The 27751-nt window shown below is 43.4% G+C and overlaps 1 protein-coding gene across 2 annotated transcripts; it reads right to left on the bottom strand.

Annotated features, from left to right (window-relative positions):
* Window positions 1–604: 604 nt before the first annotated feature.
* LOC133512471 (uncharacterized) lies at window positions 605–25265 on the bottom strand. Of its 2 annotated transcripts, none has more exons than XM_061842160.1 (8): window positions 25141–25265; window positions 9205–9276; window positions 8684–8934; window positions 8028–8105; window positions 5442–5550; window positions 5294–5343; window positions 3175–3336; window positions 605–1856 (listed from the first exon to the last, which is right to left on the bottom strand). In XM_061842160.1, exons 1-8 carry the CDS (start codon window positions 25160–25162, stop codon window positions 1668–1670), a joined length of 933 nt encoding a protein of 310 aa, XP_061698144.1. In that variant the 5' UTR covers window positions 25163–25265; the 3' UTR covers window positions 605–1667. The 2 variants fall into 2 exon arrangements, with proteins under 2 accessions (XP_061698144.1, XP_061698135.1); XM_061842151.1 differs by lacking the exon at window positions 25141–25265 and adding an exon at window positions 19515–19709.
* Between the last annotated feature and the right edge of the window lie 2486 nt (window positions 25266–27751).

Here is a 27751-nt window from a genome sequence, read left to right as displayed (position 1 = left end):
ATAGGCAATCCTCGAAAAATTTCACGCACACGTTGAAGCTTGGACGGGGACGTTTCAGACTGGCCAAAAGTTTACAAAATATACGCGCATGCGCATTAATATACGCACATGGTCTTTAATCACAAGAAGACTTTTCAGCATGGGTCCTCCCGATTACGCTACATACTGTCGGGGAGTCCATTGTTAGTTAGAATTGATCCGCATATCATCTAAATACAGCTCGAAACGATAGGGTAATATTGCCCCGGTCACTTTACTCGATCGTGAGATGTTCTCTTCTTCGAAAGGTGCTTCCAGGTCAGAAGGGGCGTCGGAAAAATCAGAAAAACTCTGTCGTCCCGGTGTGACATCTGCTGACGACGTTGTCGGCAATACGGCGATCACTTCGATGTCGAATGCGACTGGATGACACGCTTTCTGCTCATATTTATTTTTTCGTATAGCGAACAATGTTATATGTATTTTTCATGATATCTATTTTAGAATGTTTATAGACACGTCACTCGGGTTTTAAGGTGTCGCACACAGGTAAAGGGAGAGCCTTCACGTACCAGGGTGGCTTAGTACATGAAAAAAAACAAAAACAAAACACAAGCAGTCATAAAAAAAAAAAAACATGTTTATTTGATACTTTTGATCTTCAATCCAATTTAAATCGACATTCTTCTTGCAAAACAAAATTACAGTGGAATGTGAGTAAAAACAACACCAAATTAAATCAAGTCAAATTGTTTTCCAGTTCAGCATTTAAATAGTTTTCTTCTGTGATGAATCCTTTGCAACTAAAAATAATGAAAATCACACACTTGCACCATCATGTGTTTCGCTCATTTTGTTAATGTACCTCACGGGCACGTTGAAGCAAAGTAAGACATTATAGCATAAAAAACAAACAGCTTCACACTGCTCCATAGCTTAGTGATATAAAAATAGCATACACAGTACAGTATAGTGAATAGGAAATAACACTGATGAGGCTCGGAGTCTCGACAGTTGCAGCCTGCGGCAGTGAAGAAACTTTACGAGATTGAACTTCACCTTCCTTGTAATGGCAGCACAATACTTTTGTGCACATTCGTGTTAGAGTGGAAAAAAAAAGATCACATTAATTCATTGCTTACGTACAGTTAGAAGAATCCTGCGGACATGATGAGGATGATGCGCACACGTTCACATATCGAAATGCTCAATAATTCAAGGGGACAAAGCTTTGCCAATGAGGCACATGTGCACGTGTCTTATGTTCTGGCGGAGGGTGGAGCGCCGAACCTGATGACACGCAGGCTGATGGGTGTCGACTGTACAAAAGCTGCTGCAGCCCTCGCGGGACCCGGTCGTGGGTGAGTCATGCTAAAAAATACATTTTTCTCCCACCCAAAAGCGCTCATCTCAAGCTCAAGCGCCGTCAACAAGACAGGGGCTGAGCCGTCGTCAACGTCCACCGTCACCACCTCCATCACTACCGGACTAGTTTTCCTGATGCTTGTTGTGTGACGCAGCCAAAGGAGAGAATATAGGCGGCCATAGCCGTGTCGATGTTCCTGATGACCACGTAGCTGAGTCTGAGGCGGGATTGCATGAAATATGTCTGTCTGTGTGCGTGTGTGTGTGTGTGTGTGTGTGTGTGTGTGTGTGTGTGCGTATGAGTGCATGTGTGTAAGAGGGGTTCACAGCTCGGTGTCTGCAGTCTTGGTGGCGGAGTGGCCGTTGGTGGGAGGAGGCTCGGTCTTATCAGCTTCAGGTGACTCGCCGTTCACGTTGGGCTTCTCCTGGGTTTCTGTCGGGGGGCTAAGGGGAGCCACGGACACGAGGGTGTTCCCCTGGTTCTCCTGATCCACTGGGTACGCCTCTTCAGCCTGGAAATAAAGCACAAACGCGTCACCTGCAGTTTGTTTAAAACAGCGTATGTACCGTAATTCCCGGCCTGCAGAGCGCACCTGGTTATAAGCCTCACCCAGTACAATTGTAAAGGAAATACCGTTTGGTACATACATATGCCGCAGCTGTGTAAAAGCCGGAAGTGCCCACAATGAAACCCACATTGAAACAAGATATTTACAAAGACGGTATATAGAGAGTTTAACGCTAATGCTAGACCCATTAAAAAAAAAACATACCGGTAAAAATCACTGAGACACGGTAGTAACACGCTAGCGCAGCGCGAACAGGCCCGGACCGGTAAAAGTCACTTCCTCGGCACATATATTCCACCAGTCTCACTCTTATACTTTCCGCTCCAGTGCCCCCTTGCAGCCGTTGGGAAAAAAAATGCACAAATTATCCGCATCACCGCGTAAACCGCAGGGTTGAAAGCGTGTGAAAAAGGTTGCGGCTCGTAGGCTGGAAATTATGGTAAGTAACTTTGTGAAACGTGATCTTCTCCTAAGATCCACATCTCCAAGGAAAAACGGAGCTTGAACATGCAACGATTACACCTGCAAGACCGCTTTGTCATTCATTTCTTCAAATATGTGAACCTCTTTTCAGTCTCATGTCGTTCAAGACTACACAATGTGCCTGCAAAGAATGAACCTCTGAATATTGAAAATACGCCTCAAAACCAGCAGAGTCTGCAGCAACAGCTCAGCTGAACAACATCAAACTATCTACAATCGGCAGTTCATGCCATGACTACGTGGACTCATAGGTTTTGGGTAAGTAAACACCACAGTGGTATTTCTTTAACCGCTACGTCGCTAAATTTTCCTGATATTTGTCAAATGTCCGTTTTACACCAGACCGCACTGCATCCGGAGGTGTTACAACAGGGCCAGGCAATGGACCGTTCCGATGGCGATGACAACCTTGAGCTCCGCCCCCTTAGCCATGTCCCACAAGCTTCCAAAATGGTGACTGAACAGAACAGGTTTGAAGTGGATCCTCTCTCGCGTATTCCAGATAATATTGGGGTATGGTTTTTTTTGCCAAATGCGTCAGACTTGTCCAAGAGAGTTCTACAGAAAGGTCTCAACTATTTCACGCAAGGTTAGGTACACGGAATTCAGATTTTGGACGGAGCAGGACGCAATGTCAAAGTTACTGCGAAATGTTGGCGATCGATGCTAAAAAGTTTGACGCCTCACAAACTTCATATTGACATCCGACAGGATAAAAACCTTCTATCAAGATTCAAAGAATTCTGTAGTACGTCCACACAGAAAATAAACAACCCACCAGCTTGACTCCCTTGCTGTCAGTTCGGCGTTGGCATTTGCAGTACCCGGCAATAATGGCAGCAGCAGCCAGCAGACCGCTGATCAGGATCCCCACAAATACAGAACGCCCTGATGAGGACGATGATGAAGACAGAGGCTCCTCTAAATTTGTCAATCCCAGCTGCAAGCACAAAAGATTGCACATTAGGTAGTCAGATAGCTTGAGGTTGTCGAACGTCAAAATCTGAGTACTGACAAATGTCATTTAAAGTCAACGAGATTCCTGTCCTACCAACTAGAACAGAGGTGTCAAACATATGTCCCGCGCGCCGGAACCGGCCCGCAAGGAGGTTTGATCAGGCCCACAGGATCATTTAAAAGTGAAAAAAAATGCATAAAAGACACGGAATAATCCGACAAAACACTTTGATCAGAGAAGAACAGCAGTCTCTGAGACAGACCTAACACAGCAGATGGTATCAATGTGCCATCTGCTGCTTGTCATGACTTTGTTTTTACCCTGGTCTCTACCCCTCCCCTACACCCTCAATATGCAAAATGTCATAATCCAAACGGAGAAAAGTAGATACAGAGTGTAGAATTTTCAACGAAAAATGAACCACGTCCTATTTATTTATAGAAATGCATAGAAAACCTTTGTGCTTGGTGTGTTTGCAACAAGTTTTGGTATTGAAGGAATATAATATTCGACGCCACTACGAGACTCTTCACAGCGAAAAATATGACGGCTTGCAAGGACAACTGATAAGTGATAAGATCAATGCATTGCAGGCGGTTCTGAGGAACCAGCAGTTAACTTTCATCCAGAGCCGACAAGTCAGTGAAGCAGCGGTAAAAGCCAGCCAGCTAATTGCTCGCGAAATAGCATTAGCATCAAAGCCGTATTCCGATGGCGACTTTGTTAAAACGATGCATGATGAAGCCGGCTGAACTTGAATGTCCCGAGAACCGACAAGCTTTCGCCAATATTACCCCGACGAGGATTTTGGAGCAGATTTAGACGGCCAATTGCAACAGAGTGTCGAGTCGTTTATTGCATTTTCCGCTCGGACGAGAGCGCTGACATCACAGACGTGGCACAACTGGTCTTATTTATTTGTGCAGTTGATGAGACAATGACTGTTACTGAAGAGTTTCATGAGTTGGTGCCAATGATGGACACCCCAAAAAAAAAAAACAAAGTGCAACTTAATGTTAGTCAGCAACTTCACGACAAAAAAGTACAGTGGAATTCTATTGTTCATGCAACTCTGAATTTTCAGTATGTATTGTATGTGTATGTGTGTTTCATGGATTAAATTTACACATTTGCAGACATGGGACTACTTCCTTCTTTACACCTTTAATAGCACGCTCCTTAGTTTGTAAGGTGTGGTGAGGTGAGCCGTGGGAATTATAGACTATTAAATTTAGATTTCATTTGCACATGTGTAAATGGTTTAAAAATTCATTTCTTTATAAATCTCATTTAATCTTAGTGCATTGCTATATTTTTCAATACCAATTACTTGTTAAAGTTTTGTGCCCTTGTACAATCGGTGGGATCAGTTGCAATGCATACAGTGAAGAAAATGAGTATTTGAACACCCTGCTATATTGCAAGTTCTCCCACTTGGAAATCATGGAGGGGTCTGAAATTTTCATCATAGGTGCAGGTCCACTGTTAGATGATCTCTCTCACAGTAGAAATCCACCTAAGTGGGAGAAATTGCAATATCGCAGGGTGTTCAAATACTCATTTTCTTCACTGTATATGCGAATGATAAAAGTAAATTGCACATTTGTCTAAGGAAATCTAAAGTGTTTCATAAAATGTTTTGTAAAAGGAATGTTCACTAAATTTCCACATTTTCAAAAAACAAAGGAAAGACATGATATTTTGGTTATTTATAGCAGAGTATGGTAGCCCACTTGACATCTACCGAGGCTAGACTTATACAGCATTTCTGAAAATGATTTAGTAACTCAGGTACCTTATCATCCAAAATCTTATTAGAGTTAGAATATGTCCAAGAACCAAACCCTGAATTTGACGTACTGTTAGAAGGTCAAGAAGTAATTTTGATGTCGAGGTCACTCCCTGACTGCGTATCGCCGAGCATCTTCCCATTTCTTACCTTGTCTTTCAATTCTCCCTTTAGGGCTTCAACCAGCGTATTTGGTTTAGCTGCAAATGGGGACAGAAACATATTTTCCATATCACTAAAGATTACCAGAATTTAATTATGTCCAGTCTCTATGCTGGTGCATGTCATAAAAACCTACCATCAGTCCTGACCATCTGTATGTTGTTTCCCTCTTGGTAGACTTTGATTTGGCAGTTTTCAGTGTAACACTTGATGCTGCTCTCCTCAACGATTTGTTTCGTGTCCTCCTGAAGATGCATAAATACAATTTGATTCACTTTATCGGTCAAATACCGACAAGTTATTTGTCCAACTGGGGGTTTCAGACCAACAATGCGCCGTTTCAATATGAACAGTTTTTTTTTCTCCCCCCCTCCGGGATATTCACTCCCTGGTTTGCCCAAACAATATCTTGAAAATGTTCGCATTTGCTGCTCAGGGTAGGGGTTTGGGGTCAAAAGACAATTGCAATTTCTGGAATGTTCTCAAAAGCACGAAGGCTGTTTTTGAGTGCGTCATAGAAGCTGACCGCAGCTGTACGGAATACTCCCTCACTCTCCTCCACCTAACGCTGAATGATGATATCACCTCATAGCACAATGAAGATTTTCTGACTTGGGATCGCGCTTCATTTTCTATAATGTGATCCAGGCGTCTCTCTTGACTCCCAGGAGACGCGTGTGCGCAAACCCCGAGTCACGGTTAATTGGAATGGAGCCTGCAGCTGCACAATCCAGATTTTTTTTCTTTTTTTTTTGGGGGGGGGAGAAAAACTCGGGAAGGCTGAATTTGCGATACACAATCACTCCCATGGATGCCGCGCTCTTCTCCATCTGTCTGTGTCACATGCGGCGCGTCACATGTCTCCTGCACTCAGCTTGGCCTCATGCGGCCTACTGGACTCACGGTTCATCAGGAATTTGCAGTGCAACATGTTCCACTAGCCACGAATGAAATGCAACATGGATATGATGTATGGTTTATTAATCAGGTTTTGTGCATCATGGGGAGAAAAAAAAAACACTCATTGGCAGGTCTGTCCATATTTAGCTTTATGTTGACCGTAACAGATGACTTCTTCAGGCGGTCCTTTAGTCCTGTGATTGTTACACTGAAGACCCCGGAGGGGTTCAACCGTTTAGCTCTCTGCACCTGGACCCACATACGGCATCGGAAAACGGCCATTTATTCTGAAGAGTTCAGGACTTTGGGGCGTCGTGTAACTCATACTGGCTCAAAGCGTCATGAACTGAAGGGATGACTCGCGTTGAAAACATTTGGCGACAACATCCTTATATGTGTCCCATGTTAACTATGCTCTCGAGACTTGATACAAAATGTGAAATGTCTAGAACAAAACTCTCAAGTAAAGAACTGAATCGCCACAGTTCTCGTCTGTCAGATCATTCAAACAGTTCTAAAAATCAAACCACTAATCAGATTTACCTCAGGACTTAAAAACACACGCTATGACCATTCCATTTGCCAAGGCAGCTACACTGACAGAGAAACAAACAAAACCACGTTTAAGTTCAATTTAAGCTTTAAGTACCTTGGCAGAGTGTAAAAGTGAAAAGGAGCCACACCCGTGCACTTCCCCCTTTTGCCTTATGGACACCAGACCAAGACAGGAAATATTAATCGTTTTTCATCCGCCAGCAACACAATGATGATTTAGAATGCCTGAGGAATTTCTAAAAGATGCTTTCCAAAAGGCTTTGGGTTGTGTCGCTGTTTGAAAACGAAAAGGGATCGATGGTCCCAAAATGATTTTTTTTTTTTTTTTTTGTTCCCCAGGATATTCACTCCCTGTTTGCCCAAATAATAGCTTGAAAACGTTGCGCATCAAATGGAAACCTTTAAAACTAACCCCAGGAGGTTTGGAGCATTTACTCGAGTGGAGCACTTTTGCAAGTACATCAAGTTCGCTTCAAGTCCACCATTTGATTAAGGTGTTAAGAAGACAATTTATTTGAAATTAACTAGAAATGTTAGCACAAAAACAAGTGAGCTCTACTTCAAAAGCTTCATTTTTTAGTCACCTGTATACAAAGATGATAAAATTTAGCTTATACGGTGAAGTATTTCTAAAACTGTTTCACTGGTTGGCAAAACCAGATCTAATTTTAAATATTTTTAATAGCTACAGTTGCTTTTAACTAGCAACCGGACAAGGGGCTGCCATCTTTGTGGAATTTTCCCAAAAACAAAAAAAACCTGATTGCATTCTAAATGAGGTTCAAAATCCTCCACATCAAATGCATTCCTAAAAAACAGCTTTTACAGCTCTTCGCGTAAAAATGAAAATCCATTTGGGCTATTTAAGTCAATTTTTTAGTGCAAGTGGCACTGTTTAAAATGGCATGATAATTTCGACGTGTTGACTTAAGAGTACCCCGAAATGTTGAGCCATACCATCTTATCGGTGTATATTTTTTAACTCAAACTTGTCAGCCATTCGGAGCAGGGTTAGGGTTCCCCTAGTAGTAGATGAAATGAAATGCTGGAGATGCATTGAGTAATAAACACGTGTATTGTTTTACTCATATTTGAAGGAGATAAGTTTTTTTTTTGTTTTTTTTTTTTTTAGCAGAGTTTGGGCCAAGCATTGAAGTGGCCTTTCCGACCAGTCTGAGCATTTTGACAGGTTCCGTCACTATTGGGAAATCTTGTCGCATTGCTATTTTAAACTAATTTGTAAAAGAGATGAGTGTCGTATACCCACACAATCAGTTTTAGTGACCGTAGCCTTGACAGCTTTCCTCTCGTCAATCTCCTCCTTCCCGACACACTCCACCACGGGCTGCAGCGACAGGAAGTGACATCACATAGAGTTCATGGAGCAAACACTTTAACATCTTATCTCAACATATTAGATAGGATATATTCATCCATCGATTTTCTGGGCCGCTTATCCTCACAAGGGTCACGGGGAGTTCTGGAGCCTATCCCAGGGTCAAATGGCAGGAGGCGGGGTACACCCCGAACTGGTTGCCAGCCAATCGCGGGGAACATGGAGACAAACACCTGCACTCACAATCACACCTAGGGGCAATTTAGAGTGTCCAATTAATGTTGTATGTTTTTGGGATGTGGGAGGAAACCGGAGTGCCCGGAGAAAACCCGCGCAAGAACGGGGAGAACGTGCGCACTCCACACAGGCGGGTCCCGGATTGAACCAGTGACCACAGAACTGTGAGGCCAACGCTTTCCAGCTAAGCTACCGAGTCCGTAATATATATTATGAATTCAAATTTATAGTGTGTATTAATGTTGTTGTTTTCCTTTTGGCTTGTCTCAGATGAACGCATATATATGTTTGGCACAATTTTTACGCCGGATGTATGTACTTATAATAATTAATATTCAAAATGTGCTCACCTTAGTTGTAATGACGTTAGAAAGATCTGACAACTCCATGACTACTGAGCTATCATCATTGAGACCAGTGGGGCCAGCTGTGGTGCCGGAGGCACCACCTTCCTGGTTGTCAGCACTGGGGGAACTGTTAATTGGAGGAGGCGTATTTTCAGCAGGTGCATCAGAGACTCCTTCAGCCACTGGCAAGAGACCTGAATCTGGAGGAACGGTGGTGTCTGGCTGGCCGTCCATGTCCCAAGGTTTGGTCGTCCCTGACAGAACATGGATGAAGCTGATTGTGATCTTACAAAGGGAGCATCACGAGGAAAATAATGATCTACAGGAGTTCGAAATTGTAGTTCCGTAAATGGTTTACTCAGTGAAATAGTCTTCGTCACTCTTTTCCGCTATCAGGTGAAAACTGTTGAAGGTTGGATCCAGTAGTGCGGACAAATACATACTGATATGAATTGGTTTTGTATAGACACATCACATCTTTGGTATTGGCTTAGATTTCACACTCGCCGGATTCACACGCCTACCGTCACTGTTGTCTGCGGGTGGCTCACTTGCTGGGGCTTCTGTTGCTTCAGCATCTTGGGCCACCACACCATCTACAAATTTAGAGAAACAGCAGCAGCTTTAAAGATCCGTTTGACAGATAGCAGAGACACCATCTTGGGCCGACTTTATCTCAATAAATACCGAATTGTTTGCTAAGTGATGGTTTGAACAGCTTGGCGTGGTAAACAAAGAGTCAAGAGCTTGAGTGTACCGATTAATTACCACACATATACACTAATTGTCGCTCTACCTGTGCAAACAAACAGCCAAAGCCTTTTGATTATCTAATCCTCATCTGGGCAATGTTTGATATAACACAGGGATTTGGATGGCTAGTGGAAAGGAGAGGAATGAACATTAGCCGAAGTAAAACAGAATATATGTGCATGAATGTGAGGGGTGGAGGAGGAAGAGTGAAGCCGCAGGGAGAAGAGATAGCGAGGGTGGACGACTTCAAATACTTGGAGTCAACAATACAGAGCAATGGTGAGTGTGGTAAGGAAGTGAAGAAACGGATCCAAGCGGGGTGGAACAGTTGGTGGAAGGGGTCTGGTGTATTATGTGACAAAAGAGTCTCCACTAGGATGAAGCGCAAAGTTCATAAAACAGTGAGGCCGTCCATGATGTACTGATTAGAGAAGGTGGCACTGAAGACACAACAAGAAGCAGAACTGGAGGTAGCAGAAATGAAGATGCTGAGGTTCTCCCTTGGAGTGAGCAGGTTGGATAGGATTAGAAATGAGCTCATTAGAGGGAACGCCAAAGTTGGATGTTTCCAAGACAAAGTACGAGAGAGCACACTCCAATGGTTTGGACATGTTCAGAGGCGAGAGGGTGAGTATGTTGGTAGAAGGGTGCTGAGGATGGAGTTGCCAGGCAAACGAGCGAGAGGAAGACCAAAGAACAGGTTGTTGGATGTGGTGAGGGAGGACATGAGGACAGTGGGTGTTAGACAGGAGGATGAACGAGATAGGCTTAGATGGAAAAAGATGACACGCTGTGGCGACCCCTAATCTGGACGAGTCGAAAGGAAAAGAAGAAGAAGAAGTGGAAAAACAGTGTGGAGGAAATTGTTTTTTCCTCCAATGGACAAACTGTTTGACAAATAATTTTGACATTACCGTCACAGTGATGTCACATACAGTAACATTGCAAGTCCTTACTGTCCCTAACAGGCCAGTTCGTTTCCATATATTCTTGATCCTCCTTATCCCATTCAGGGTCACATGGAAGCTAGTCTATCCCAGCTAGCTTTGGGTGAGCAGCTAGATACATCTTTGTCTGATCATTCGTAAGACTGACACACAGAAGACCACTGAGTCACAATTACACCTACAGACAATTCAGAGTGTTGTGCACATAAACAGTTTATTGCGCTATTAGAAGCTTTCGTCTTCAGCATGAGCTGGGAGGTTTAATAGTCCAATAATGTGAGGGAGCAAAATGTTTATACACAACAACACTTAAAAGAGACCCACAAATTTTTCCTCAGAATTCTCGTGGAGTAAATAGTCCTGTTGTGAAGCATTTACCGGTAACTGAATGCAAATTTGAACAAAAAAAAACACACAAATAATTTCTTCTTCCAAATGTATAAATGTTCTTCACTGATAGGTTTCGCTGGGTACTTTAAGTGGTCATTCTTAACATAAATGAAACATTATACTTCTAAACAATGATTTAAAATACACCCCACAGAAAAAAATGGTTTATTGAGCAAGAGTGTGTAGTAAGTATATATAATTACATATACTGTATTAGAGTCAGCAAATGACAGTCCATCCTTCACAGCATTAGCATTAGCATTGAATTAGGGCTCCATTTCCATTATAAAAGGAACTACTTGATGTCAAGTCTGAAGTGTACACCGAGGACAAACTACAAACACTTTTTTTCCTAATACGAACATGTACAACTGAGTTGGGTCACGGGTGCAATAGCTTTAGTAGGGATGACCAGACTTCCCTTTCCCTAGACACTTCATCCTCCCCTTCCGACAGGATTCCAGGGCATTCTCAGACCAGCCGAGAGACATAATCTCTCCAACGTGTCCTGCGTCTTCCCCGGGGTCTCTTTCTGGTGGGACTTACCAGGAACACTTCAGCAGGGAGGCGTCCTGGAAGCATCCGGATCAAATGCCCCAGCCATCTCATTTGGCTTCTCTCAAAGTGGAAGAGCAGCAGCAGCTCAAACCTGAGTGCCTCCCGGATGACCGAGCTCCTCAACCTATCTCTAAGGGAGAGCCCGGACACCCTCCAGAGGAAATTCATTTCAGCCGCTTGTATCCGGGATCGTGTTCTTTTGGTCACGACCAACATCTTGTGACCAAAGGTGAGGGTAGGAACGTAGATTCACAGGTAAATTGAGAGCTTGATCTTTTGACTTAGCTCCCTTTTTACCAAAATGGACTGATACAAAGTCCACATCACTGCAGGCGCTGCATTAATCAACCTGTCGGTCTCCTGCTCCATTCTTCCCTCACTCGTGAGTAAGACTCCAAGAGACTTGAACTCCTACACTTGGGGCAGGATCTCATCTCCAACTGGAGAGGGCACACGACCCTTTTCTGAATGAGGACCCCTGAATCGCTCCAGTGAGAGTTGGAGATCATGGCCTGTTGAAGCCAACAGAACCACATCAACTGCAAAAAGCATAGATGCAATACTGAGGCCACCAAACCGGACTCCCTCTACGCCTTGGCTGTGCCTAGAGATTCTGTCCATAGAAGTTAGGAACAGTATCAGTGACAAAGGGGACCCTTGGTGGGGTTCAACTCTCTCCGGAAACGTGTCCGACTGACTGCCGGCAATACAGACCAAACTCTGACATCGGTCATACAAAGACTCCACCTTCACCTTGATGGCATCCTTCACTGTTGGTGTCCACCAACATGTTTGGGGATTGTGGCGACGACAGGCACTGACCACCCTACGGCCACAGCTCCGGTCGGCCGCCTAAGCAATGGAGGCACAGAACATAGTCCATCCAGAATCAATGTTCCGTGCCTCCCTCAGAACATGAGCAAAGTTCTGTTGGACATGGGAGTTGAAACTCCTTCTGACAGGAGATTCTGCCAGCTGTTCCCAGCACACCCTCACAATACATTCGGGCCTGCTGTGTCAGACCATCCTCTTCCTCCAACATCGGAGCCAATTAACCACCAGGTGGTGATCCGGTGAAGGCCTCTCTTCACCATAGTGTCCAAGATATCCATCCCAAAGTCCGATGACACGACCACAAAGTCGATTATCGAGCTGTGACTTGGGGTGTTGTGGTGCCAAGAGCACATGTGAACACCCTTATGCCCGAACATGGTATTCATAATCGACAACCTGTGATGAACATAGAAGTCCAGTAACAGAACACCACTCGGTTTTTCACTGTCATTGTCCACGTGAGCACTCAAGTCCCCCAGCATAACGATGGAGTCTCTTTCAGGACCGGTCTCCAGCACTCGCTCAAAGGACTCCAGAAATGTTAGGTACTCTGAACTGTTGTTTGGGGCAATGGCACAGACAGACCCCCAGCTGAAACCTAATTTGACTTGATTATTAATATTATTATATATCATTAGATATCAGACGACTGTGGCCAGGTCATTATTCACCATCAAATGTGGAACCACTGCTGTCCTCCATTTGTACTACCTAATCGCACATGAATCCAGGGTGGGAAACCTCATGGAAATTCCAGCAAAAACAAATACTGTCACACCTGATTTAACAGCTGCAGTGAGAGACAAGGGGACACTAGCAGCATTTTGCACGTTGTGTTAAGAGTGGAAACCAACTTTGGGCATAATGAAGTTTTGAGGAAAGGTGTCTTCTATCAGCTGTCATCTTTTTCACATCAGTTGGCTTGTCAGAAATCTGAGAAAACTGTGACTTCATGCATGATGGGGAAGACTCAGCAGCCTTAAGGATTTTCTATTTGACCTCCACCCAGACAATATGGAGACAACGCCCAGGCTCTTTTCTGCGCCACACCCGTGTTGTTTCCAGATGTCCAGAGAAAACTCTGGAGTTCATCTTTCATGTCTGCTTTTAAACACCTCCTTAACTAAGTCAAAGTTAGGAACCTATTATATGTAACCATCAAGGTCACTTTGATCGGCTGCTCTTTGTGGCCTCTTTACGTACGAAACAAAATGTGCAAAAAGAGTGACGCCTACAAGGACATCTTCACATCCTCTTTGAATGACCAAAAGGTCAGAGATCAAAGCGTCTGTCTCCTACAAAACAAATGAGTGAACCCGTAACTCATCCCATTTTAGAGGCTACAACCACAACAACTTTGGCTCTATTTGAACTTGTCTCTCAAATGAAGATGCCGGTCCCCAAAATGGTTGTCGGTTAGCTTGACAATTGACCACAACATGAGAATCCTCAGTTCCTTACAATTATCTTTTGCTTACTGCAAGTGCTTGTCTGCTTGATGTGTCTACCCAGCAACTCAACAGAATACACGATTTTGAGTAACCAGATCTCTGTCCTCCAGGGCAGTGGTCCCTAAGATCACCAGCGGAAAAAATGCACAAATTAGCCGCATCACCGCATAAACCGCAGGGTTGAAAGCGTGTGAAGAAAGTCGCGGATTGTAGGCTGGAAATTACGGCACATGTATTGACAATTGGTTTTGTTCCTACACTAAAAGTTGGTAAAAGTTGGCTTTTGCACCCAGTGCACCCCCCTGGTGTTTTTAAACCAAACAGACATTTCGGATTGTCAGAGTGAATGAAAGGAATTAACAACAGGTTTTGGAATGTATCGATGCACATCCTTGGGCAGGATGTGTCAATCGCAGCACTCCCACAGCCATGGGATGACCTCCAGAGGACAACACTCACCCCTGTACGTGCATACAGTCTGAGGCAATGTGCATTCGGTGCAGTGTTAGTGTTGGGATTTAAAAATGTCCGTCAAGGTCCAGGGCTTGAATGAGTGCAAATGAATTCTGTCTAGAAGTGACAGGGGAAACGTATAAAATGACTAATCCGGGTAATGCTGTTACGTTGTGAAGTTTCATGATTCAAAATGTTTTTGCGCTCTCTGTGCTAGTTATAAGATTCTTTTTGGAAATTAGGAAAAAAAAAGAAATGCATACAAAATCAGTCAGCGAGAATATGTCATGTGCACTGCATTGTTGGTTCTTGGCTCTTTTTCCCTCCCACATGAGAATGCCACCCCCGACACACTTGACAGTAGCTACAGCAATACAATTTTTTTAAAATATGGCCTCTTTTCTTCATGGGGCCATAACGCAAAGCCTCTAAAATCTTTGAAAACAACCCCAAAAAAGGATCAAAGTGAGCAATGTTTTGTTTCAACCCGTAATTTGCCCATTAAAATATTTGAGCGTGGTGGTGAAATTCAAAACCAAAGTTTCTCAAACACTCCATCGGCATTGTTGGAGGACAAGGAAGTGGAAACGTTAGCTGTGTCACAGACACCAGCTGTACTGTATGTAGACTGTTCCATTCCAGGTGTTCTTCTTACATGAAACTAAGTTGGCGGGGGTGGTGAAGGTTGTAAAAAGACTCACAGGCCCATAACCCCGAGCAATCAGGAAATACGATTGTGGGCCTCAAGTTAGGACAAGGAAAGGGAAACATACAGCGAAAACTCCAAAGCACATGTGGTGATTAAACAGTGAACACTTCTAATGCGTTGACCAAATCTCAGCACCTTGTGCAACCTTTGGGAAAGCAATTGTGTGCAATTAGGAAGCACGAAGAACGCTTTCACAGAGCAGTAGTTACAGAGCAGTAAAAAGTGCTCAGCCAGTCTCATTAAAAACTTCTTCCATGAGGTGAACCATCTTGTGTTTGCAAAGATAACAATGCCTGGTTGTTTGTTCAACATGAATTTAATCAGTCCGAGGTGGTCTGCTGGGCTTTCAGATAACGTCAATGACATGCTTCCATGCGCTTGTTTTGGATTTCACTCTCATTAAGCGCTTGTCCCATCATTGAGCAGGAAAAAAAAAGCGACCTGACTTTCTTTTGGTTTCTATTCTTCTTTGCGCTGCTTTGAATCATGTGGTTGTTGCTGCAGGGTGTTTTTTTTTTTGTTTTTTTTTGGGGGGGGGGGACAATGAGGTTCACCAGAACAGCAGTAATTGGAAAAGGAAACTTACACCGTTATCAGATAGTCTGGCATTCATTTGACTTGTTTCACTTTTTGTTACGAGATGATTTACTTCGACGTGTATACTGTACCCCCTTTCCTGATCGTGATCGTTGAGTCGGCTGTGACGGAAGCCTTGTTTGTTTTTTAATCATAAATATGTTTTCTGTAGAAAAGAGCTGTTGTCACATGAACAGAATGCAGCGCGAGCTCGTCACGGGCACGATGCCCGCGAAGCCCGGCAATTCAGGTACCGGAGTGGACGTTGGTGCCAGACGCTATTTGGTTTATTAGTTTTGAGTTTTAGTGAGTTCAGCTTGTTGCGAGCAACAGCTGTGGATAATTGGCACACTGACGGCGCACAGGCTCCATGTTTAATTACTCTGCTAGATCACACTAACTTTGGGCCCAAGTGAACCCACACCCTGTTCTGACCTAAGACTTCAATCTCCCAAAGCTTATATAACACAATCACACCCTTCAGCATCTGACGTGAACACAATCAAAACAATTGAGCGAATAGAATGTTTGGTAACGGCCTCAAGAAAATCATTGGTAATATTCTCCCCATGTTGAAGAAATGTACTTTTTTCACATTGGATTTGTTCATTCAGAATGCCCCAGCTCAGGTTCTGACCAGAACAAAGAGGTCAGCGGATATTGCTCCAATTCTGAGGTCTTTACAATGGCTCCCAGTCTGCTTTAGAATAGATTTTAAAGTTCTGCAACTGGTCTATAAATCACTAAATAGTTTAGGTCCTGAATACATGAAAGAAGTGCTAATGGCATATAAACCCAGCAGGGCTCTGTGATCGACTGACTGACGTCAAATAGTGGATCGCAAAGTCCAATGCAAACACGGTGAAGCAGCATTTAGCTATTATGCTGTTTTTTTTTTTTTAAATGCATTTACTCATTTAAGGCACTGAGTTATCTTGTATAAATGTGCTATAAAAATACATTTGCTTTGCTTTGATAAGATAGTGGTGTCACGATAAATTGTTGCTGCCAAACACAACTCAAAATATATTTATCCTTATATTTACTACATAATCGTTTGGTTAGAAGTTCCTCCTCCAACGTAAAAAGTAAACAGTTACGTGCAATTTAGTTGAGAAACAGGCAGTGTTGTGCTAGTCCACAGTTGAACCGTGCAACAACTTAAATAGTGAATCAAAACAGAAGTTCAATGGGAACTACTGTATTTTCCGCACTATAAGGCGCACTAAAAGCCGTCGCTGCGCCTTATAATCTGGTGCGCCTTATATGTGGATCAATATTGAGCCTTTAGTGCAGCTCCATCTAACGGGATGCATAGCATAACCCCAACCTCTACTGTAGCGTCTATTCTATGCGCCTTATGATGCGGTGCGCCTTATATATGAAAAAAGTTTTGAAATAGACCATTCCTTGAAGGTGCACCTTTTAAAGCGGTGCGCGTTATAGTGCGGAAAATACAGTACATATTTCCTTGTTAACAGAATAAAGAATAGCTCTGAATACTTCTTTACTTTTCATTCTTTTGCTGACTTCCTTCAGAGGGTGACACTGGCTGCTTGTCAAGCTAGCACCATGTATTTTACACACCTCGTTATTGATTGGCGACTGAAGGATTCAATATACACGGCATCAAGTTTTTTTCCCTTAAAAGTACAGACTGTGTATCAATGACTCTTTCAAAGGTGGATTTGTGAAACAGCCCCTTTCATAAACTCTACCCAAGTTGCTTTTCCCCGTGTATTTAAATGTCATTAGATTACAGGACACATGGGTAAATTCCACACAACAAAGATAATTTCTATAAGATAAATGCTACGCACTGTACACCAAATGCTGCCATACAGTGTCGTATTTTATGTTTCGCCATACTATCAATTTGTCATCCAAATGGAACTGTGACTAGCATTTTTCAGGGAACTACAGATATTACTTTAGTCTGTGTCATTTGAGTCTCCATGGTTTATACCATCTTGCATGGTCATATGACACACATTCAAACACAGAAACGGCATCCTGATTACTGGCAAGGCTTTGCTAAGAGAATCACACGCACTGCACATTTTGGAAACTCCCAGCCCCAAGCCAATATCCTTTTTCATTTTGACACTGATTGTCACAGCTGCCTTTGGCCTTAACTTAATCACAGAGAGTCATGGAAGATGACGTGCAGAAGGGAGACATAATGGTTTACACCCTTTACTTCAATCTTGAACTGTTTCGGTCCCCCACCCCTCAAAAAAAAAGTAACGATAAGAGAGGTCAAAGGACATCTGACAATGCAGTAAATTTCTCTTGTCGTATTAAAATCTTGTATCTGTGCAAAAGTACTGAACAACAATTTTTTTGTGATCCAATCGCTAGTGTTGCACTCATGTTTGTGCTCGTAAACGCACTCACACTCAGCAATGAAGTTTTTCTTTACTTTTGCCAGTTTACACCAATTTGTCTGCCAGATACAGACGTGGTGCGGCAACTGAAATTGGAGTTGCTTCATCTTATAGTTTTGCTTTCATCCGTATAACTTTATCTTCTGAATGAACTTGTCTACTCAAGTCTGAGATTCATGCTCCCTGCCTGTTTATGTCGATACAACAAAGTGATGTTCAAAACAGGCCGGTCAACTGCCTCGCCCTTGAGGAGCTGATGACATCACTGCAACGCAGATAAATGTGGATTTCATTATACCTTTTGATCTGCAGCATTTCCACGTCAACTGGGACAAGAAGTCAATTCGCTTCACGTTGGCCTCAAACACTAAGCTGCCCTTGGCATTTTGCAATCGGCACATGGAATAATTTTTTTCTTAGACGTGTGCTGTCCCGTCTGCATATTCACACTGTGCCGCCGAGTAAACCTCGTGTAAGTGTCAACGATGTTTCGTATCTGTGTGATCGTAGCACCACTGAACAAATGAGGCTGGCCTCTGAAAGCAATCTGCTTCAACCCACGACATGCACACATTAACAGACTACTTGTCAGCATGAGGTTGGTCACTCATGGAAACACGAGATTTTTTTCCCTATTGGTGCTGCATGAGAGACCTACGACATGTAATATTTATATTTATGTAGTTTATTTATGTAGCACACACCTCAATGGAATGTTGATGAACACCCTTCGGTAAGTTTGTAAACAGGCACATGTCCGGGGTCGAAAATGTGTTTGATCTACTTCGTCTTGTTGAGGAGGACAGACAATTGGATTTCCATCCGTCTGTTTTCTTAGCCGCTTATCCTCACAAGGGTCGTGGGAGTGCTGGAGCCTAAGGCGGACTACACCCTGAGATGGTCGCCAGTCAGTCGCAGGGCACATATCTACCTATAAATTCAATTAACATCTCGGAAGCCAGCTGATGTACAGTAGCCATCGCTATTCTCCAAACGAGCATCATATTTAAACCATCTAATCATATTTTCTATTGTCAAAGCTGTTGCTGAGCTATTTTCATCTCTTGTACTGCTCAAGGTTGGTCCAAAACCTACAACCACTAAAGTCTATGAACCTGGATTTAAAAAGGACAGGCTAAAATTTTGGTCGCAGCAGTGAAGTGAAAGCCATGCATAATCACAACCATGCAATTAGCATTAGGCCACTCACACACTTGCGCACCATAAGTATGAACACACACACTTAAATGCTCCACAGGATACAAAGCGTAATTATTCTCAACTGCAAGTCTCTGCTCCCAAGCAGACCCTTTGCGTCTGAGGCCACCATCCTGCCATGCTGCCAAACGTCTTCGGCGCACGGGACAACCCACTGAGCCCCCACACCGTTATTTAAACAGCGTCCTCCTTCCAACTTCGTACTGCATTGATCCTAAGGCGATTCTCTTCGCACTTGAATGAGAGACGGCACAGTGGAGGGCTTTAAAAACTGTTACAAACCAGATCCATTGAGAGGTCCAGTGCCTTAATCATGAACAAATCCAAAGCTGGTCCCTAGTCTCCGTGGCACTAGGCTTGCAGATGGAAATGCTGGCCCAACTTGTGTGCAAATGGAAGAACTTAATTTCCTTCTTCAAAACTGAGACGGATACAAATAGGGAAAGATAACAACCCAAACTACACACGCATTAATGACATGAAAGAGAGACGATAATAACCCTGATATAAACACAATCAGCTACATTTCTAAATAAGATGTCATAATCCGTAACTTACTGGCTAGCAGTAACGCGCAGGCCAGCAGGGCGATCGCAAGGCCGTTCATCGTCCACATGGTCAGAGTGGAATAGGAGTGGAGCGCGTGCTGGAGGCGGTGTACCGAGTGAGTGAAGGGGCAGGGAGATGGGCGTTTGCTGTGAGGTCTGAGTAAGCGGGACCGACAAGCAGGATAACGTCTGCCTCGTGCTGTCGTTATTTATATGCCCTCCTCTCTCTCTTTGTCAGAGTATGCGCTCCGTTCACACCCCAATTCGGTTAGGCTGCTTCTCCTCAGTTTAACCGTCCCTGCTTCCTCTCGTCATACCCAGCTTGTGCACCCGAGAGATAAAGCGCACGTCACAAGATGAGCTTCCTCTGTGGTGGTCGTTTCTGATAGAGATAAGTTTCGTGTGGTTGATACCTCATAACATTTAATAAGAAGCAAAGCATTTCCAGTGGTCCATCTGTAGAACAATGGGGGCATCAATAACGTTGGCAAAGGAGTGCATACTAGCAGCCAGACATTTTTGACATTATATTACAGCCTTTTTTTTTTTAAACAGATGAAATTCATTCCCCCCCCCAAAAAAAAAAAATTCTACATTTAAATATTTATTTAAAAAAGGAAAAAAAAAAAAAAACATTCTGAGGTCAGTTCTGAGGTCCCGGGTTCAATCCCGGACCCGCCTGTGTGGAGTCTGCATGTTCTTCCCGTGCCTTTGTGGGATTCCTCCGGGCACGCCGGTTTCCTCCCACATCCTAAAAACATTCAAAATTCATTGGACATTCTAAATTGCCCGTAGGTGTGATTGTGAGTGCGGGTGTTTGTCTCAATGTGCCCTGCGATTGGCTGGCAACCAGTTGAGGGTGTATCCCGCCTCCTGCCTGTTGACATGCTGGGATAGGCTCCAGCACTCCCCGCAACCCTCGTGAGCATAAGCGGATAAGAAGATGGATGGATGAATGAGCTCAGGTGCTTTGAGTTTGATTCATCTTAATTGGAGTCGACCTGTGGTAAATTCATTTGATGGGACATGATTTGGAGTGGCACACACACCGGTGGTCTCTTTACCGTCACGCACTTGACAGTGCATGCCAGGGCATAAACTAAGCATGAAGTTAGAGGAATTGGCAGTAGACCTCTGAGACCGGATTGGCATGAGGCAAATATCTAGGGAAGGGTACAAAAACTGAGTCAACAGCAGAAAAATAAGGGCAACCATCTCTAAAACAATCCGACAATCAGGCCTTTATGGGAGTGTGGCCAGAAAGAAGTCCGTTCATCCATCCATACATACATTTTCTGTACCGCTTATCATCACTGGCGTCCATTTTTAGGAAAAGGCACATGGAAGTGTGCCAGATGATTGCCCAAAGGCACCCCAAGAACTCGCAGACCATGAGACAAGATTCTCTGATCTTATGAGACAAAGTGGTCTTTGTTGTGAATGCCAAATGTTATGTTTGGAGGAAACAAGGCACAGCTCATCATGTGCCCAAAAACATATCTGCATATCCGCAGTGGCGGGAACATCATCCTGTGGGCCTGTTTTCCATTGGTGGGAACTGCGAGACTAGTCAGAATTCAGGGAAGATTAACAGTGATGTACAGATCTACACCACCAGCGCCTCCAGCAGAAGTTGTTTCCAAATCTCCAGGATGCTTTGTTGGATTCAGGACGACCAGTCTCAGTCCCCTTCCACCACATCATGCATTGGGAAAAAAAATTGCTAAAAACCTTCTGCTACCAGAAACATTGTTACATTTATTTGGGTAAAAATACACGAGTATTAGCTGGCTAGGCACAACGCTTGCTTATGTAACAGGCATGCGTACAACGCATTAAAAAGCTCGAGGTCAGTGAAAATCTCAGCAAATGCCGTCATTGGACAAAGATGCATTATTGAGTCTCTCAGCAGCACTCTTTGAACACACCCTTAAGTCTTGTTTCAAGGTTTTAGCTCAAATAGGGATACTTCTGAAGTACTGTAAGAAAAGGTTGAGCACTTATGAGTAAAAAGGAACTCAATTAGCTGAAAATTGGTCAACAGGAAGTGCTCAGAGCGTAGTGTAACACATTTGCCTTTAGTTTGTGCGTCCCTACTTACAGTAGATGAGCAACAGCGTATGGTCAATCGAAGATTGAGAGTTACAAGTGTTGTAAATGTTATGCACTCACTTTTTTAATACACGCACACAAGCAAAGCATCAAGCAATGCATGATGGGCCCCACATCGACAGAAAAGTTGATGAGTGGCGTGTGACAGGTATGGAGTGCTGGGTGTTCCCCGTTCATGTTCACACAGATGTTTTGTTCCTGATATTATGGCAGAGCACATCTGGAAGCACTGCAAGCCTGATTTTTTTTTTTTTTTTTTGAAGAACTGCCTAAAGTTCAACAAAGCAGCCATATTAATCACATTGAGCTGGCGTCTGGAAAACAAACCCGAACTTAAACTCTTTATGCGTAGTTTGAAAAAAGTTTACATTTTAGTAAAACAGTAATATAAATAGACTTATTTAAATTACCACAATTAACAAATATACTTTGGTGATAACAGGGAGAGACTTCTGGTCAAACATCCATGTAAATCAGGGGTGCCCGGACTTTTTTACCCCAAGATCTACTTTTCAAGCAGCCAGGCTCTCGCGAGCTACCGACAATGGGGGGAGGGGGGTGGATGATGAGGATGATGCTCCCAAACCGTTTTAAGATTATCGTTATGTTGCCTCCTATATTTAAAATACAGAATTAGCTTTTTGTGCACTGTATTGTCTGTGCTTTCTTCCTGGATCAGGCTGTGGCAAGGTGGAATTTGAAAATGACAGACCATTTCATCCTGCACTTTCTACATTGGCTTCAGACCAGACCTTTCCCACTCGGAAAAGAGAAAATCTTATCCAGTTTAACCACTTTTTCTTTGATTATTCACATACTCCGACAGTCATTGAATCTTAAAACAACAACATTTATTTTTCAACTTTCTCAATTAATATCGAACGTAAACATAAGCAGCATGTCTAGCTCGTCTTTGCTCTACGTTGCCCAGACTGTGTTGCTAACTAAAGCAGCGGTGGTTATAAAACACATTGAAGGGCTGCATAAGTACTGTAACATTTGTAATTATGAGTGTACGTCTTTAAGAGCGGGAGGGTGGGGGTAAGGTAAACTGGGAGGGGGGGGGTTGTGGAGGAGCAGTGGTCGTTGTTAGAAACGTTCCGTGTGCTGCCTAAAAGAAACCAGTGGCTTCTTTTCATTTTTTTTACAGTACGTATGTGAATTGTGCCATTGGATGTAACAACCAGTCATCCCTCACTCATTGAATCACATTGCAAAATGGCACAATCTGCAGTGTTGGGCAGTCAACATAGCTACAAATAGCCTACCAACGCTACTCGTTTAACGACAGCAAATTTCTCAGTATTAAGGTCGTTTAACATCAAATAGGTTCTCAGTTGTGAAGTTACATGGTAATCACAAAACATGGTAGTCTGAATAGAAGTTACATTTCCCCATGTAGTTGTAAACCATGAATTAATTTCTTCAGTTTGTTTGTTCGCATACCTATCCTCCCTAGATGGCGTATAAAAAGATGTCTATATTTCTCAAGCGGAGGATGGAAAACACACTTGGAGTCAATGGCAGAGTAAGGGAATTGAGTGCAGTACATTTCGTGAATTCCCACGGTGATAAAATAACAAATTCAGGTTACTTGCCGACGTCCTCAAAGAACAGTTATACGTGCCGGACATACAGTCATGAATTTCCTGAAGCAACAACTCCCAGCTTTTGTGAGTCATGTCCTATGGTCCGACTGAATTCCAATTGAATTGTTTGGCATAATCAAGTTCATCATATTTGGAAGAAAAAGAGGGAAGCTTGCAAGGGTGAGAACACCATCCCAATTTTGAAAGATGGGGGTGGTAGTTTCATGTTGTAGGGTTGTTTTGCAAAAGGAGGGACTGGTCCACCCCGCAAAATTGGTAGAGAAATAACACGGAAATAAATTGAAGGAACATCTCAATAGATAAAGCCAGGCAGTTAAATGTTTAGATGCAAATAGATCTTACACATGAAGAATGACCCAGAAATTACTGCCAAGCTTGTGACAAAGTAGCCAAAGGACAAAGAACATTTTTGGGAGGACCCATCGCAAAGCCCTGATATCAAGCCTATTGAAAATTTATGGGCAGGCCTGAAAAGGCATGTGTGAGTAAGGCGCCCAACCAACTTGACTGAGTTACACCAGTTCAGTCAGAAAGAATAGGCCAAAATTCCTACCAACTATTGTGAGAATCTTGTGAAAGATTATCCAAAACGTTTGAGCCAAATCATCGGGCAAGAGCACCAAATACTTGTGATGTAATGAAATATTATCCATAAATAACTCCTCTCATTATTCTGGCATTTGACAAATATGAATACTTTTGTGAATGCTAATTGACCTAAAAAAGTAAACCAAAAAAAAACTTTAGTCTAATTCTATCGCGAGAAAGTGTGCCCAAGTGTAGCTCTAGCTAGCAACACACTTTTTGGCGCAATATAATAAATGGGACTGTGGGTCGCAACAACAACAGACCCATCAGGACCGCAGCTGTCATGGACATCAGTCTGCCCCAAAAAATGTTGGCGGAACACGAGAGGATGTTTGGGCTCCAATGGTCACAGTGTCCAAGACCATCTCAATAAAAGGTCCGACTCCGAGAGGTGCTCATACAAGATCTCTCCATGCCGATCCTGAAGCCACATGGGCAAGGAGACTGGAAGATTAATGGAGGACCCAAACCCGCAATGGTGCACAGATTAGCAAGACGTCCCGCAACAGCAACACCTTCACACCCCCTGACTGTAAGGGTGGGAGAGCAGCGTACAGGAAGAGAGAGAGCGTACAAAGGGGAGCGCAAGTAACCACCAATGACGACGGCTGTTGGCGAAAGGGAGAAGTCGCCAGTGATGACGTGAGGCAGGAAAGTAGGGAGTTTATCGTGACAGTTGTCGCAACCCGACAGGAGACGGGCGAACCTATAGCAGGGGGAGGTAATGGGAACGGGAAAATGTAGACTAAAATACAACATGTGGAAGTACAACAGTGATGTAAGTTTATATAAAACCAACAAGTAGATAAAGAAGGAAAACGCTTGACTTCCATTCACTCACACGGGGATCAATTTGGGTGGGATATGCTCATTTACTCATTCCTGCGACCATATCCCAGGAACATCATACAGTACATGGGACCCTTGGGTCACAAATGACACTACAGTATTTTTAACTACCTAATGGCCAATATTACCCATCGCAACCTCTCAAGATTTGAGATTCAAAAAACAATAGACAATGGATAAAAGTAATCTTCCTCAACTTGAAAACTTGCCAAACTATTTATGTTAAAGGAAGAGGTTTTTATGAGTGGAAGCCCATTTTCAACACTTATCACTTATTTCAGTGTCACAATGAAAACATTTCCTGTTGCAATATTATCATGTTCAATTTTATCAACCATATTGTAGTGACAAAACTGTTGAGTGATGCGAGTTTTCCCAGCACGGGTACCAGTACTCTATTTGACTAGAGGAGAGACATAGAAGCTTGATACACTTTTGCATGAGGTCCTCCCCACCCTCACCATCCTGTTGACTTACCCATCGATTGACACTCCCGCATCCAGTTCCTCTTCTGTTTCCTGCTTTTCGCCTCTTGTATGACACATCTCCGCAGACAGGCACAGGCGTGACCCCGAAGCTCTGGAAGGCGCACATGGAAATATATATTTGCATTTCTCACTGACCTTGTGGCTGAGGCATTGTCCACGGGCATTTGTTACGTGAAACCGTTGGAATGAGACAAACGTGTTCAAATGTCACAATGTCCACATTCTGCATTTGAGGGAAGTAGGAAGTGTGTGTGTGTGTGTGTGGGGGGGGTAAAGTAACAAAATCTGATTACATTAACAATCCTGAATCACTTTCTAGCAAAATGGCCCCTCAGCTTTTGCTGATTTCATAAGTTATGAAAGTTTTGTTTCATCTTTTTATTAAGTGAAAGTTGGTGTGGCGGAGAAATATGTTAGAATAGTACAGGACATGTATGAGGGTAGCAGAACAGCAGTGAGATGTGCCATTGGTGTGTCAGAAGAATTTCAGGTAGTGGTGGGACTGCATCAGGGTTCCGCGTTGAGGCCCTTCCTGTTTGCGGTTGTAATGGATAGGCTGACAGACGAGGTTAGACTGGATTCCCCTTGGACCTTGATGTTCGCAGATGATATTGTGATCTGCAGTGAAAGCAGGGAGCAGGCGCAGGAACAGTTAGAAAGATGGAGGCACGCACTGGAAAAGAGAGGAAATAAGATTAGCCAAAGTAAAACAGAACATATGTGCATGAATGAGAGGGGGGGGAGGAAAAGTGAAGCTCCAGGAAGAAGAGATAGCGAGGGTGGGCGACTTCAAATACTTGGGGTCAACAATCCAGAGCAATGGTGAGTGTGGTAAGGAAGTGAAGAAACTGGTCCAAACAGGTTGAACAGTTGGCGGAAGGTGTCTGGTGTGTTATGTGACAGAAGAGTATCCGCCAGGATGAAGGGCAAAGTTTATAAAACTGGTGAGGTTGGACATGATGTACGGATGAGAGACGGTGGCACTGAAGAGACAACAGGAAGCAAAACTGGAGGTGGCAGAAATGAAGATGTTCAGGTTTAGAGGGACAGCCAAAGTTGGATGTTTTGGAGACAAGCTTAGAGAGCGCAGTCTTCGATGGTTTGGATATGTTTAGAGGTGAGAGAGTGAGTATATTGGTAGAAGAGTGCTGAGGATGGAGCTGCCAGTGAAAAGAGCGAGAAGAAGACCAAAGAAAAGGATGATGGATGTTGTGAGGGAGGACATGAGGACAGTGGGTGTTACAGAAGAAGATGCGCGAGATAGGCTGAGATGGAAAAAGATGGCACGCAGTGGCGACCCCTAACAGGACAAGCTGAAAGAAAAAGATGATGATACTGGCATCTTTAAATACCATGAAAACAGAGCCACATTTGTACACTACTTCCTTGCATGTGTATTATTCTCCAAGTCCTTATCAGTATACTTTCTACTTATCTTGTGTCTTGCTAGTCATCCTGTCAACTTCTCGCTGACAGCCAACATGTGCTCTCACGTCGGGATGAAGACCTGAACATATTCCGATTATTTAACAAGAAAGTAACAAACTCAGCTGAGTCCGCTCCTCAACACCGAATTGTTCCATCTATTCACCTGTATGACCATGTTGTCCTTGGTTTCTAACATCCTCCTCTCAAGGATCTTTACTGGCAATTGGTTGTCTCTACATCCATAGTGCCATTATTGGATGTATACAAGATATATATATATATATATAGTGAAGAAAATAAGTATTTGAACACCCAGCTGTATTGCAAGTTCTTCCACTTAGAAATCATGGAGGGGTCTGAAATTTTGTCCATTGGGAGAGAGACAATCTAAAAAGAAAAATTCAGAAATCACAATGTATGATTTTTTTAATGATTTATTTGTGTGATACAGCTGCAAATAAGTATTTCAACACCTGAGAAAACCAATGTTAATATTTGGTACAATAGCCTTTGTTTGCAATTACAGCGGTCATTTCCTGCAGTTCTTCACCAGGTATGTAAACACTGCAGGAGGGATTTTGGCCCACTCCTCCACACAGATCTTCTCTAGATCAGACAGGTTTCTGGGCTGTCGCTGAGAAACACAAAGTTTCAGCTCCCTCCAATGATTTTCTATTGGGTTTAGGTCTGGAGACTGGCTAGGCCACGCCAAAACCTTGGTATGCTTCATACGGAGCCACTCCTTGTTTTCCTGGCTGTGTGCTTCGGGTCATTGTCCTGTTGAAAGACCCAGCCACGACCCATCTTCAATGCTCTGACTGAGGCAAAGAGGTTGTTTCCCAAAATCTTACAGTACATGGCCGCGGTCATCCTCTCCTTGATACAGTGCAGTCATCCTGTCACATGTGCAGAAAAACACCCCCAAAGCATGCTACCACACCCATGCTTCACAGTAGAGATGGTGTTCTTGGAATGGAACTCATCATTCATCTTCCTCCAAACATGGTGAGTGGAATTATGACCAGAAAGTTCCATTTTGCTCTCATCTGACCACAAAACTTTCTCCCATGACTCCTCCGTATCATCCAAATGGTCATTGGCAAACTTAAACCGGGCCTTGACATGCATGCGCTGGTTTAAGCAGGGGAACCTTCCTTGCCATGCATGATTAC

Source organism: Syngnathoides biaculeatus, chromosome 2 (assembly GCF_019802595.1).
Source record: "Syngnathoides biaculeatus isolate LvHL_M chromosome 2, ASM1980259v1, whole genome shotgun sequence".
Lineage (NCBI taxonomy): Eukaryota > Metazoa > Chordata > Actinopteri > Syngnathiformes > Syngnathidae > Syngnathoides > Syngnathoides biaculeatus.
The sequence above is the reverse complement of the archived record's forward strand: the minus strand, read 5'-3'. Positions and strand labels throughout refer to the sequence as shown.

Excerpts from the sequence above, each read along its gene's own strand:
- LOC133512471 (XM_061842151.1), bottom strand. The coding sequence starts at position 19,572 with ATGTGGACGATGAACGGCCTTGCGATCGCCCTGCTGGCCTGCGCGTTA. Across the intron at positions 9,277-19,514 it reads CTGCGCGTTACTGCTAGCCA|ATGGTGTGGTGGCCCAAGAT; the intron begins GTAAGTTACGGA and ends CTAAATTTGTAG. Across the intron at positions 5,344-5,441 it reads ACAGATGGTCAGGACTGATG|CTAAACCAAATACGCTGGTT; the intron begins GTAGGTTTTTAT and ends CCCCATTTGCAG.